Raw genomic sequence first — 15090 nt, forward strand, 5'->3', positions numbered from 1 at the left:
TTTTCTTCTTGGTGTAATGGCCTACTAGGTTATGGTAGTTATTTCTTACAGACTATCCTAGAACCACGTAACCGGAGATGTTACGTGGTATCGATCCGTACAGGATTTTGTACCGATCCTGTCGTGTGAAACATCTTCGCCACTACCGCCTGCACCTCCAATATCAAACTATATTTATCAGCTATCAACTATTTTTACTTCGTTTCTCAGTTTAGAATGACACCATTAGTGTCATCAAGAAATGTTATGGCAAATAAGGCTATGCGAATTTATAACAACAGATTCAAATATCATTTTATGGAAGTGGTAGTTTAACGACTTTCAGACTCCAATTTAATTCGGGAATCCAGGAATGTGTTCGAACTGATAACACCCAACCATGCATAAATAATCATAAGAATTAATTACGGTTCGGTTTGTGTAAAATCGAATACGATTTTGTAAAATGCACATTGATCGATGCTAGTCAACTGATATTACCGTAAAGCGGTTATTTAACAAGGGTAGAAAAATGATAATGAAGTCTGATCTTTTTGTGCCACAGGCGTATGGTCCTGTTAAGATAGTGAGTGTATTTCAGTTACTAGGAAAATGTATTACTAGGAAAATGTTAACTCAAGCTAGTACGATAGAGTATATTGTTAAAGTAAAGAGTATTTGTAATAGATCAACCTGTGCTGATTATTCAAAGTTATGTTGAACTATTTAAATCTAGGACATTGATATTAACTTTGAATGATACGGAATGTTAGTCATTAAAATAGAAAACATTCGTTTGACTATCGACACTACTCATCATAACGTTGATGGTTACTGCTGGTTATTGCTAGCATATTTGATGGTGATCTTCTAAACACAGCCCAGCAGCCTGCCTAGAAGACAGACGTAGAACAAAGCTTTATACTTTTTCTAATACTGCTGGCACATAAATATTGTATTGGTGCTTATTGTCAGCCGCTTATATGTCATTTAGCCTATTTATTCTTGCATCTAATTTTCTAATGTTCTCAGCTCCTGTTGGTTGATGAGTTTGATTGTTTAGTCACGAGATAGCATAACGATCGGAACGAGAGTTTGTTATCTCGTCTCCGATCATGACGCCATTGCATTCGGGAATCAGCCAAGGTAGAGAGAAAAGAAGAAAAAATGAAGAAGAAGAGAAAATGAGTGTTGAGTTAAACATCCGCATCCCGCAAGCTTGAGCTTGTGATAAATATACTATTCATATACTATATCATGAATGCTTGATATTCACTGTATAGAAGTCTTTGTTGTTTTTGGTACATAAATTATGCAAATGTTTATGTTTAGTTTGAAAATAAGACATACAATTAAAAAATACGAAAATTTCCGGAAACATTCTAACATATAAAATTTTTAAATTAAGATACATTTCTTAAGCCGCCGATGTGATAAGAGTAATTCAGAAAAATGGCATTTATTCAAGACCAAAGATCACGCTCAACTCGCATCAGTTGTCACAGGAAAGGATAATTCAGAAAACATCGAAAACTTTTCCTCATCTTATCATCGTATGAAAACAGACACTTGCAGCAGCAGCACATAGCGTGTGAAGCGAATGAAATGAATGAAACCAAGGGAGGATAGTAATTGGTGGTTGATCCGGCCGTCCTGATTAAATCCACTGCCTTGACGGCTGTTTTGATGTCTTTTGAAGCAAGGACTCGTCTGAGGTTGGCGTGAATGCTAATGGTGTTGTTGTTGTTGTTCAACCCGGAACATCGAAAGTAATTTCTGACAACGGATGGATTTCTGAAAACCAATGTTTGTTGGATGAACTGGTGTAATGCTAACGTATGATAATCAGTTAACTGTAGGATGCAATCTGATGAAATAATTATCCAAAGCCACTATTTTTGCAAAACAAAAGAGAGGTATGGTGCTATATAAAAAAAGTTTGAAACAAACCTATTTACTTACAAGCTACAAATTGAGGCGATACATAATAGAAAACAAATTGCTTGTTTTTTTATCTTCCTGAACATTCTGTTTTCTTTGAGCTGTTTACTTCAACTGAATGCATGAGTTAATTTTGTTTGCTGTGTATACAGCTAAATATTTGTGTTTGGTTAACGTCAAACAAGAAAACGAGTGGAATGAGATTAGATAAAAAAACGGCTGTGCTTTGAGAAAAGGTGCGACAGTCTGAGATTTAATATCCTGTGGATAGTGGGGTTTCACTTACCTCCGAAAGAAGCAGTGAAATTTTCGCGTATTCTAGTATGGAAGCGTTTGTGCAGCTATACTTTTGAGTTCATAGGCCAAAAAATAAATTTCTCATTACAAATGATAAAAAACAATCATAACGCTCAAGTAGGAAACTTTGAAGATAGATTGTTTGAATAGTTTGTATCTCTGCAGGTAATTTAATGTGTTTTTCTAACAAATAATAAGTAAAATCTTTTACAACATTCACAAATCAAGAAATATCATAAGCATTCTCACAATTTTCAGAATTCACTGTATCAGGTTCGACACTATTAGCTATTGAATTTTCAGCAACTTAGAAGGTTATAGATTATGTTCTTTTCATGACAGGCATATGCAATTTAAGTATCTACTAAGCAGAAGAAAAAAATTAGTTACTATATGGAGACATGAGCCGTTTTGTTATTGATTGGAAAAGTAGCTCAATTATGCTAAATGTGAAATAATTGGCCTTTTATGATTCCAGTCACGTTTATGAGCTTTCTAGTGATTCCATTTTGTTTTTTTTTTGACAAAACTTATTATGCTTCATTTTTTATGCTTTCCATGTTGCCATTCTTGATTTCAGCTTGATTTTGTTTACTCTTCACTGTTATTTTGGTGAGCTGATGAGCAACATTTTTATTGTTTCACGACGTCTGTCTTCTGGAGATGAAGTTACATTTTCTGATCTATATAAAGTGAAGCACATGGTTGTCGAAAGATAAAATAATTCGTTTATTTAATTTTTCCCGAGAAGATTTTTGATTTTTTTTGCTTCAATAATCGGGTATTGTTGGCTATTTACCAACATAGCAAATGTTATTTGGAGTGGAAAATTAAAATTTAATCAAGATCAACCTCGAAGGTATACCAAATGTGATTAAAAAATGTGGTAGGTATCAGGTAGGTTATTGTCACATGCAGCGTACGTAAAAGAAAATTATTCATAAATAACATTTGCAACAACAAAAAATCATCGTGTGCATCGAATACAATTATTTTGTGTCACAAAAGTTGACGATCCAGTCGTGTTGCTTTTTACGCGAAAGCAAGCTCGTTTTTGAAAAGCATTAAATAAAAAAAATGTATGCAAAATAAATAGCCGCTGGTGTGATGTGATGCATTCTCGGTACACCATTATTCCACTCGGTGCGTGGAGAAGTAAGATAAAAGGAATGGCAAGGCTGTTAAATTTATGCATCCATTTTCAACACATTCAATTTTTTATTCGCGTTTTGCAATCCAAGCACTTACAATTTTTGAGCACATCCAGTAATGTAGGTGGTATTACAAAATATCACAATAAACGTGTTTAATATTTGTACGACATAATCAACTCGTACAAATTGAAATTAATTTTGCACAGGAAGGAAACGATAGGAGAAGTGCAATGAATTTCATGTAAACTTATTTGATCAATCAACTTTGTTGTCAGTTAATGTGCTCAGCCACAAATACGACGCACAAATTGATGGCATTCTAATCAAAGATGACAGAAATGGACCATGTTGTGACTAATGGAAGTACGAAATGATGCAAGATGACGGTGCATGATGACATGACGCATAGCCGGAGCAGTTTCTGCACCGCTACAAAAAATAGTGCATAATATGCGTGCAAGTTCGTCGATTACGCCCGGGACAACGAATGCAGTTGATCAATGGAAGATGATACCACGTTCTATGGTGGGTCAAAGGCATGTTCTTGCATGTCAAAGGGGTTCATAGCAGGATTGTACTTGCACATTGCTAGGCCCAGATTACTGCGCATCATACAATGCACACAGCCGATGTCCTGATCCAGTGTGAAGGCTGGAACACAAAAACTACTCATTCAAATACGCGATGCTTGCACAACCGATTTATCAACGTCATCTGGTTGGCTTGGCTTTCTAGTCAGAAAACTATCACGGTAGACAGTGAAAACACCCAGGAAGCGTAGGAAAAATCTGTCGCGTGAAAGTGTACCTTAGCTAGAATAGAATTTTTTGTATGACACATACTATCACAAGCTAGTGATTGAAATGCATCACGAAACGAGAAGAACGAAGAATAGCTCTTGTATCTATTACCACTGCATGATGTTCTTCTAGCGCTTAGGTTGCTAGCCTATGCAGTGCCATGCATACTATGTGTCAATGGTGCATGGATTACTATGAGTATCGGTAGTAGAAAACAAAGCTACGGTTGAAAAGAATTCGCTGTATTTCAGGTTGATGAAGATCGTAACATGAAGTGCTCATCGAGATCGGATAATCGGAGTGATTTAAAAAAGTTTTTATCAACTTTGGCCAATTTGGAAAAAGAATACAGTTTGTCGGTAGCATTAGCGACCGATGATTGACTGCAAAACACGGCAATAGGGTTATAGCTAATTTTGGATTATTGCAATGATACCATTTTTATTTCCATTAAAATAACTATGACTCATTTAATATAGTTTTTGCAGTAAGAAAAGATAAGCATACATTGGATCCTCCACAATGAATACTTATCGTAAAATATACCCACTGGTATGATTGATATTTATTGACGTGAGCAGGCATGTTTTGAGATCTTTTCAAAGACCAACCAATTGTATGGTGAGTCAACGCTGAAATGGGTAATGCGCCCATAGCTAGAAAGTTCAGCTAAGCTTATACGTGAACCATTACTGCGTCAAAGATGCGGAAATTATTAAGCTAGGCAATCATTACCGGAAACGGTCTGTAGCATAATGAAGTGTTGTATCGTACTAAATTGTTGCTGGAGCACTTTTCATGCACGATCATTCCTGTTGATTCTGCCCGGAAAAGCCCATGGGCGTCAATGCTACACAGAACAGAAAGAGTTCCAATATTCCTTGCCAGTAATGATGTCACGTAGAATCCATTTGCAGGCTGGTACGAAGTTGGTTTCTTGTTTCTGCTTGGCTATCACCACTGGAAATACGTTCATGGAAGGGTTCCACTGCAGAGATGGTCATGCTATGCACCAAATGTCAGGAAACAGATTTTCAACGCAATTCAGGTGTTTCATTTTTCACATAAAAGGCTGCCTAGTATTGTTCACAGAATGTTTAGCAAAAGGAAAAAGAGTCAAAAGAAACTTCTGCTGCCAAAACACCTTTTGCCTCTAAATCCATTTTCTCTAACACCGATCGCATTTTCAATGTCGTTTCTGTCTTCATCTGACTTTGTGGTGTGGAAGCGGAGCAGAATGCTTGATGAAATTATTTTACGGTAGCTAGTACGTGTTTGCAGTTTTAATTCAAACGTGGTGTCTTTTCGCCTAACGCGTCTCGATTATGTTAAACGGGGTATTGCTTTCTACGGTAGGTTAGTTGAGAAAACGAAACTTTATTAGGAAGCTGTGTTAAGTATTTCTCAATACCATTCTCTGATTCCTTGCCATAAATGAAACGTGAAACATATCGATCGACTTACACTGCATTTAGTTTTAGTGATCGATGTTGTTAAGCTGTTAGGGGAGTTGCGCACAGATTTGTTGTGGACGTGTGAAGTGTTGTGTAATATTGTAGTTCATTTATGCTATCATTACTCACCTAGTATTGTAATAAGTTGATTTGTAGTAAGGAGGATGATGGTCGAATACATAGTTTAGGATGGGACCGGTACTTTTCAGTAACTTGCGATGCTCGCCTACCGGTTTCACCACCATTGCCGGAGTAGTTGGATTAAGATTCATTGAATTAATAGTTCGATGGCGATGCAGGCTTGATGCTGTAGCGGTCGTTAGCGTATCGTTGGATGCGATGGAGTGGAAATTTGAAATGCTGATGGGATTGTTTCTTCTTGATGCATCTGATATCGATTGCTGTGTTGGGGAATGCTTCTGTATCGATTTGGGTGGGTCGTTATGAGAGTGAGTGGCTACCTCCATTCTCATGGGCTTACTGCCGTCTTCTACATTATGTACCATTACCGCGAATTGCACACTAGACGTTGGCCTTCGTATTGTTCGTTGGGTGGATAAAGATAGATTAGTGATGTGTTGCTCCTGTGACACATCTTCCGCTGATACGGTGAGTCCTGATAGGTCTGTTGTAGCAAAAGAGCCCCTACTGTCGGCGTTAGTGGTCAGACCCAACATCGACGAAGGTAGCTGAACAACTGTGCCTATTAGTAAAGGAATACAAGACAGAAATACTATAAGCCAACATGGAGATGTTACGACGCCAACATGAAGAAATTGTTGTTTGGCATAATAGTAGTAATAGTAAAACGGAACACGATGATTTCCCTCACATAGTTTATCGTCCCTTTAAACCACCGTCCTTTGTGGTAATGGTATAACACTTATTTGAAAATGTGGCATTGAAAAGACTTTAATGCAATATATTTCAACAATTAATTATGTACGGCAAGGTATCGTACAGGAAGCATGCTCGTTGGAATATATGAAGAACATTTAAAAGGGTTGATATGGTGTAAATATTTGGAAATGCTTCTTTATAATTTTTTATCATCCGTACAAAATTGCATATCAAGACTTCTGATAAAGAATGAGAATATTTTCAAGAAAAGACTTTCTAATACATGCTTTAGAGTTTAGCTGAATGTACAGATCATATTATACATCGCAGTATCGTATCGGAATCATTGGTTTTGATATATTAACCTGAAATGTTTTCTCTCCAGAGATATTTAGTCGGTAGTCTGTAATCTTGTACACCGTTAGCATCGTTTGGAGCAAATAAGATTGACATTTTTGAAACGCCCTCACAAACGAACAGTTGTTACTAGAAGAATACCAATGCGTATTCTTCAGTGCGTTGCAATGTCTGTGCTTTAACGAGCAGAATATAATCCAATCAAAATCCTCGAACCGTTGTATGTAGTTCGCGTATCCGATAAATTGGGTGTAGAAAATGGTGGACCAGGCATTCAAGGTAAGTTAACATGAAGGTGATAGGTAACCGCAATTCTCCAAGGAAAGTGACGCGTTCAAAGAGACTTTGAATTTAGAATAGCTGAGCGATACTTTCGTGTAGTTTTCTACAGATAAATTGTATGTGTGAGTGCTCAGAATAGGAAATTGAATTTAACTGGTGGGTTGTAGTCTGAAAACGAAGAGCCAAAAGTGAATATTTATGTGGCTTTCGAAAAAAGGTTCTACGAAAAGAATTGCAAAGTATAAATATGAAAGTAAATCTGATGCATAAAATGTGTTAAATACCCTAAAGAATTGTTAAATCCATGAATAGTATTATAAGAACGTTACAATTGTTGCTAAAGTTTATTTTTGTAATACAATTGATGAAAGGGCATAACAAATTTGAAAGGGTGTTAGCAGTGATTAGAAATCGATGTTTTGAAATCGTGTTGACTTTACAACATTAAACATTTTTTAAGAAGAAGCTAGAAGTGGTGTGCTAGAAAAGGTAAATTGTTATGCGTTATAAATTGTATTATAAGTGATTTTTTAGGTTAACGTAGCAATGTTGGTGATAGTGCTTAGGGTATTTGATGATACAATTGATAAAATGAGCAACTAAATGAATAATTATCAACTTATATTTTTTCTTTTCACGGAAGAACGGTTGGGTCGTATATCTTATCAACTGGTTCGTATTAAAACTATCACATTTTTACATTCCATTGATACATTTACATCATACATACAACATAGTTGATACATTAGACTTAATGAGATGAAATGATGTTGTGTTCTGTTCTATGATTCAAATTTTTCTTTTTAAAGTTTTTTTAAATTTTTAACAGGTAGATAGTTTAACAAAAGAAACAAGATTTACATGTTATCTATGTTACCCAATTACAATAACAATTCCAATAACAGATTTTTAATTAATGAATGAATTTACGGTTAGTTCAGATATAACGTATACACAACGGAAAGGCCATTTGATGAGCTAAAGAGTTACTTTGACATATTTACTAGAAAAAAGTAACGCTTTCACGATAGCGGTAATTTTACTAGTAGTGCGTTCTTGAAAAAGAAAATCGCATCCGACATGGTGATAATGAGGATCATGGTGCAGTCTATTTAAAAAAAGGTTCAACTGCAATTTGGGCATCCGAACGGCCACCAGAATGTTAGCTTTCCCAATATGTGAATGCCTTGGCTGTCTTGACAATTGATAGACTCTGCCTTTCGGCGTTAAATTATATTTACTATGTGGCGTCTTGGAAGTAGCATTGTAACCGTGGCTACGATGACCGTTTGTTAGGAGCATAAGGATATTCCAACAAGATTCAATACCAATATCATCAATAGCTGAAAATCAATATACTGGTGTTCTCCCACAATGGCCCACGTAAATTCCGGATTTGATTCTGCTAGTTTTTGCTGATTGGCCATTTTGCAAGATATCGTTAAAACGTATATATATATATATATATATATATATATATATATATATATATATATATATATATATATATGTATATATATATATATATATATATATATATATATATGTAGGGAATAATGTGTGAGAAATTGATTTATTAAGAATGATTGCAAAAATGATAATTCGTATAAAGAGTTCTTTCCACTTTGATCGTCAGTTCGCGAATCCTCTCTTCGTGACACCGCGCGTCACTTATTAACCTTTCTCCTTATCTCTTACTCTCTCTATCTATTTCTGTTTCTCTCCTTCCATTACTCTTCCACTCTTCCATGGGTGCTTCCTTGTTCATTCCCACACGGCCTTTCCTGATAACATTCAATTCGAATGTGACCAACTTTTTAACATATCTCCTGCCGTGGTAGTCTGGACGGGCCCTTCCTCTTCTTCGTCGATTTTACGAACTTCATACCTATCATTCGGCAGTACTTTTCGAATTTCATATGGACCCAAAAACCGTTTCTTCACCTTTGCTCCTGTCCTAAACTGAGTAAACGGTAGAGCCACTAAATTACCAACCTTATACTGTTGTGTTTTCTTGCGGCGAAGATCATAATATTTTCTGTTTTCCTCTTGAATCCTACCGATATTTTCACGTGCATGTTTTCGTAATTCGTCTCGACCATCATTAAACATATTCTGTATCTCTTCCTTCAAGATTTGTGCCAACCTGAGGTCATCCTTCGTTCTCATCTTTACTCCAACGAACAACTCGAATGGAGTCATTCCAATCGCTCTTTGCCAACTGTTGTTGATGACCGTTTGCACCCTATCGACGTGCTTAAACCACTCGTCTGGTTTTTCTATTGATAATTTGGTCAATATCGGAATTATTACGCCATGAATTCGTTCGACTTGTCCGTTTCCTCTTGGTACACCCGTTACAATTTTATGAGATTCTACATTATTTTCCGCACAATAATTCTCAAACATTTTAGAGGTGAACGCAGTACCTCTATCGGACACAATTCTTCGAGGATGTCCAAACGTATTCGCAATTATCTTTAATTTTTTAACTACTTCTTCTGTCGTCGTAGATTTCACAGGAAATAACCAAACAAATTTGGTGAACGCATCTACTACTGTGAAAATGTGATTATACGATTTCCGAGTTGAGGGCATAGGTCCCAAATGATCGACATGAAACGTATCCAAAGGTACGCTTCCTTTTGGGATGGGGTGAAGTTCCCCTTCTGCCTTACCTCGCTTCCTTTCTCCTACAATGCATTTAACGCAAGAGGCGATACATTCTTCTATCCTTTCGTCAATATGAGGAATGAAATAATCAGTTACAATTCTTTCTTTCGTTTTTCTTACGCCGAAATGTCCCTGCTCGTGTGCGCGTCTTACTACTTCACTTACCATTTTGCTCGGTACATACAACTTTTCTGCTCCCGCGCTGCCTTTGTGGAGAATACCATCAACAATCGTAAATCCATCAAAGTCTCCCTGATGCTCGATTCTGCGCATAATCTCTGCTATCGCAGAATCATCATGCTGCGCTGCTGATATCCGCGCACACACCGCTGATGTTACCACCATCACGTTCGCCCGAGACAAGGCATCCACATGCTTCATCCTGTCTGCTGAACGATGTTCCACCACATACTCGAATTCAGCTAGCACATCCAGCCATCTGCTGGTCCTCGCGTTCGGGTTCTTCTTTGCCAAGGACTGTTTAAACGCGATGCAGTCAGTCACAATCTTAAATCGTTCTCCAAGCAGATAACACCGGAACTTCTTTACAGATTCTACGACCGCCAAAGATTCTAGGTCGAAAGAATGATAATTCTTCTCTGCCTGGTTCGTTAACCGGCTGTAATAATAGCAAGGGTGAAACTTTCCGTCGTCCTCCGCTCGCTGCATCAAAATGCCAGCCAACGCTTCCTTGCTTGCGTCAGTATGAATTTCCGTTTCAAGTCCTGATTTGAAAATCCGAAGCACTGGATACTGACTCAAAACCGTCTTTATATGATCGAACGCTTTCTTCACATCATCGGTTACTTCAAACTTTTCTTCTTTCTTTAGCAACACTGATAATGGACGCATCACTCCCGCAAAATTCACCACAAATTTCCGAAAGTAACTGGCCAATCCGTAAAAGCGTTGCATTTGTTTCGTCGTAGATGGCATCGGAAATCTTTTCACCTTCTCTACTTTTAACTGCGATGGTTCTATGCGTCCTTCATAGATTGTGTATCCGAGATACTCAATCCGCCTTTGTAAGAATGTACACTTCTTCCAATTAAAACGCAGTCCTACTTTCTCCGCAACATTCAACAAACGTTTTAATGATCTCAGACCTGCTTCTTCATCCTTCGCTGGCACTATTATATCATCGACGAATGCTAACACGGTTCCATCGTTAATTAGTTCACGCAATACTGAATTTATGAATCTGCCAAACGCACTACCACTAAGACACAATCCAAATGGAGCTTTGCAGAACTCATACTGTCCTTCTTGCGTAACAAACGACGTGTACTTGCGACTATCTTCAGCAATAGGCACATGGAAGTATGAATTTTTAAGGTCTAACGTCGAATAAACTCGTGCACTTTCTAACTGATCGATTTGATCCTCCACGATTGGCATCGGGTACGAATCACGTATGATCTTCCGATTGATTTCCCGATAATCTACACATACTCTACGCGATCCGTCTTTCTTCGGTACAACCACAATCGCACTAGCGTACGGACTATTCGATGGACGAATCACACCATCTCGAAGCCACTCTTCTACTTGCGTCTTTACTGCTTTTCTTTCCAGTGGGGCAAGCCGTCTTGGATGCGTACGCACCGGAATATCATCACTCACTTGAATGTGTAACTCGTTTTCACTACGCGCACACTCTTTCGGATCGTAATTCTGTATCCACCCTGCGATAACTTTTTTGTACCTTGGGGGAGATTCAATTTCTTCCTTTTCAATATCAATATTGAAGATAAAATTCTCCGACGTCATTTCCAAGCCTGGGACAATATTCTCTGCCCGCTTTAATACTCGAACACCGTTCCTGGTCACTTTAGCATCAAAATGTTCTAAAGACGCCGTTCCTAGCACAGCTTCAAAAGGCATGCTATCGTTTGTCACCACGTAGAAATCCACTTCCCGGTATAGTTCGTGATCGATGCACATATCCACTTTACACACTCCTTGCGCCGCAATTTCTTTTCCACCAAATCCTCTGAACGTCACTGTCGTGGTGTCTAAGCGTGGTCGCCCGATTTTGTCGTACGTGTTAAATGCCATTAGATTCAAGGAACTACCGGTATCGAATAGAGTTTCTATGTCGATCGATCCTATTTGCGCAGTGATCATTGTTTTCTTCGAGCCCGTTGGTTTCGTCATAATTTCGTCTTCTCGTCTGAAGGAATTTTGAGGGGAGCGCATACAATGCCCTCGATTGTTTTGTCCACACATCAACACATTTCGTTTTTCACTTTTGTTAACGCCTTTGTTACACTCGCGTGCCCGGTGACCGAACATATTGCATGAGAAACATTTCGGTCCTTCGTTCTTTTGTGGGCATTCCGATGAAATGTGTGACCTATTACCACAGTTGAAACAATTCTGCTTACCGTTCACGTTGTTCCACTTTTCGGCTAAGCGTGATTTATCCTGCTTGTTACCAACTTCTACACGTTTCGTCTTGCTTTTTTCGGTCTTCGTAATCTTTTCAAAGTTCAACAACTTCTTTTTGAGCCGCTCGATGGTTTGCGCCTCTAGCAGTATAGACTGATGATACTCGTCGTCTGTAACTCCACTCACAATATACACACACAGACTTGGCTCATCCAACGCGATCGGAAGCGCCAGCCGTTGCATTTCGTATATGTAATCCCGAATTGATTCGGTCGTCTTCTTCTTCCGTGTTGTTAACGCACGATGCACATCGCTTGCGCATATGCGTGGGGCGAATTCCTTTATCAGTGCCTTTTCTAACTTCCCGAAACTGCTAAAATTGCTCCGAAGTGAAAATACGAAGCGTCTAGCGGTGCCGGTCAGTTTTTTACGGCACATGATCAGCTTTTGTTCGTCGTCCCATCGTGCTGCTTCGCAAATGCTCTTCAGCTGCATTAGCCACATTCGCACGTCTTCTCCTTCCTCGGCACCGAAGGATTCAATGCTTTCCTCCATGTCTCTGAAGGAGTACACTTTTAGCCGTCGTTGTGACGATTTGGGTGTAGATGTAGCTTTAATCGCCGTATGGTACATCACATCCGAATCATCATCTTCATCATCGTCATCAATGCCGTCGTCGTCGTCATCATCATCGTCGTCGTCGCTTGGGCCAATAGCGTCACCACGTTGCTCGTTGTTATGTTGCGAGTCGTCTTTCTCACTAACATCGTCGTCTTTTGAGCAACGATCATCATCGTCTTTGCCTTGAAGCACATCACTAATTCCATCATTGGAGCTCGCCTTACTCCGATGGTTGATGATTTTTTCGGCCAAATCCGTCTTTCCGCCTGATGTTGGCAAACCAAGCTTTTCGCATTCGCGCACTAAACCGATCTTGGTAAAATTTTCGCATAACTCTGCAACCGTCGTCATATTGCCGTCTTTAGTTTATTTCGTCGTTTTCACCAAATCACTTTTACGCAAACTTGTCCTTTAAAAATCACTCACTTCCCGGACGAGCCCCCATGTAGGGAATAATGTGTGAGAAATTGATTTATTAAGAATGATTGCAAAAATGATAATTCGTATAAAGAGTTCTTTCCACTTTGATCGTCAGTTCGCGAATCCTCTCTTCGTGACACCGCGCGTCACTTATTAACCTTTCTCCTTATCTCTTACTCTCTCTATCTATTTCTGTTTCTCTCCTTCCATTACTCTTCCACTCTTCCATGGGTGCTTCCTTGTTCATTCCCACATATATATATATATATATATATAAATATATGTATATATGTACATATCATCACATCATATATATATATATATATATGATGTGATGATATGTACATATATTTTTTGTGAACGTGTAGTTATGCATCGTGGGAGGAGATAGAAAGGAGTCTTTCGGAAAGTTCATTTTAAAATTCTGCAGGTATTATTCAATTGTAGATTTTGTTTAACCTGCCATTACAAGAACCTAAAAGAGACATGAATGTTTATTGAAAGAAAATTGAAAAAAGGAAGATTGTTTCCATCATTATGAGATCCCTTGAAGCCATTAGCAGATGGAGTTTTTTCTACACCTTGAATTTTTTCCGGAAGGCAAGCACTGGGTATTTTGTCGTTTTGAATTAATTGACCTAGTTCTATCATTTTAAACTAATAATTCAGCCCCTAAGCCAACCATTATCATCGATTTGAGAGAGACCCAGCAGTATATGGTAATAATTGTGGAAATTTAAAATGAACATTGCGTTACCTTCTGTGAGTTGCAGTTGCTTCCGGGGTTCCCTAGGGTTTTGATAATGGTGGTGCAGAAAACGTTTTGAACCGTCTGATTCTAATGTATCCTCGACAGCTTCTAGGTCATTCAATTCCGTTTGAACGCTAACGTGTACGGATGTAGATGCAGGCATGCCACCATTCGATGGGGACATTATCCGTACGGGGTTGTCGTGAATAATGCCGTTGCTGTTGTCATCTGCATCGTACCTGTTTTCTTCCACTGTCACCGGCCGATCGTCGCCCGTGTCGCTTTCGTCATTTTCTGATGTATCATTTTCGTCGTAGACATCCTGTTCGTTCAACGATGCAATGCCAGAGTCATTGTCACCAAAATTGCTCTCTATCCGGCCAGTGCTGCCAAAGTGCGATTCAATCTGGCTGGTGTTTTGAATGTCATCGGTATTTGAAGGAAGGGTGAGTTGATATTCTTGGTCTGGTTGACCCGTTGATGATACACAGTGTGCTATCATTAGAACAATTAAACAGCATTGATACATCATGACGGACACCTGGAATGTGCCACATTCACGCCACAATCTCCGTAGATTGAGCGATGGCTAAACCCGTGTGAGTAGTTTGTACCAGTTTTTTTTTTCAACATAAATAAAACATCTTCTTTCGTTTTGCTCGGTCAAGAACCGCAGCTGTACGCGTTGCCGTCGTCGTGACGGTTCGAATCATGTTATTGTGTAATATTTTATTCCAATACTTTATAGACCAAACAAGAAAGGTTTTGGTTTACAAATGCACGTGAAGCCAACAATGTTATATTCTGGAATGAAAATGAAAAACACACAACATAATTACAATGATTATTTTTCCTCATGCTCAATGCTAGAATGAACAACAACAAACAAACAACTAGAATGAACAAATAAAGTACATGAATTACATCGTTTAAGTTCGCTGGATTCGTTTGTATAACCTTGATTCGGAATGTTCTGTTTGAAACCATGCTTTCTAAGCCTTACTATAAAATCACATCGGAAAGCAAACGGAATACAATTCCCATCTACTACTACACTTTCCGACTCGTAGTATTCATTTTTCTATTTTCTTTGTAGATGAGTTTAGTAGGAAACCGGCACTACACATAAG

The 15090-nt window shown here is 38.4% G+C and overlaps 1 protein-coding gene across 1 annotated transcript in view; it reads right to left on the reverse strand.

The window, feature by feature from the left end:
• The window catches only part of LOC128310885 (uncharacterized), a 42301-nt gene extending 27806 nt beyond the window's left edge, over nt 1-14495 (reverse strand). Inside the window, exons 1-2 of the mRNA XM_053047628.1 lie at nt 13967-14495; nt 5755-6328 (exon numbers count right to left, since the gene is read on the reverse strand). Of these exons, the coding sequence (XP_052903588.1) occupies nt 5755-6328; nt 13967-14492 (1100 nt within the window). The 5' untranslated portion in view covers nt 14493-14495. The remainder of the gene's footprint in view (nt 1-5754; nt 6329-13966) is intronic.
• Nucleotides 14496-15090: the final 595 nt, after the last annotated feature.

This window comes from Anopheles moucheti, chromosome 2, assembly GCF_943734755.1.
Source record: "Anopheles moucheti chromosome 2, idAnoMoucSN_F20_07, whole genome shotgun sequence".
In the NCBI taxonomy this organism is placed as follows: domain Eukaryota; kingdom Metazoa; phylum Arthropoda; class Insecta; order Diptera; family Culicidae; genus Anopheles; species Anopheles moucheti.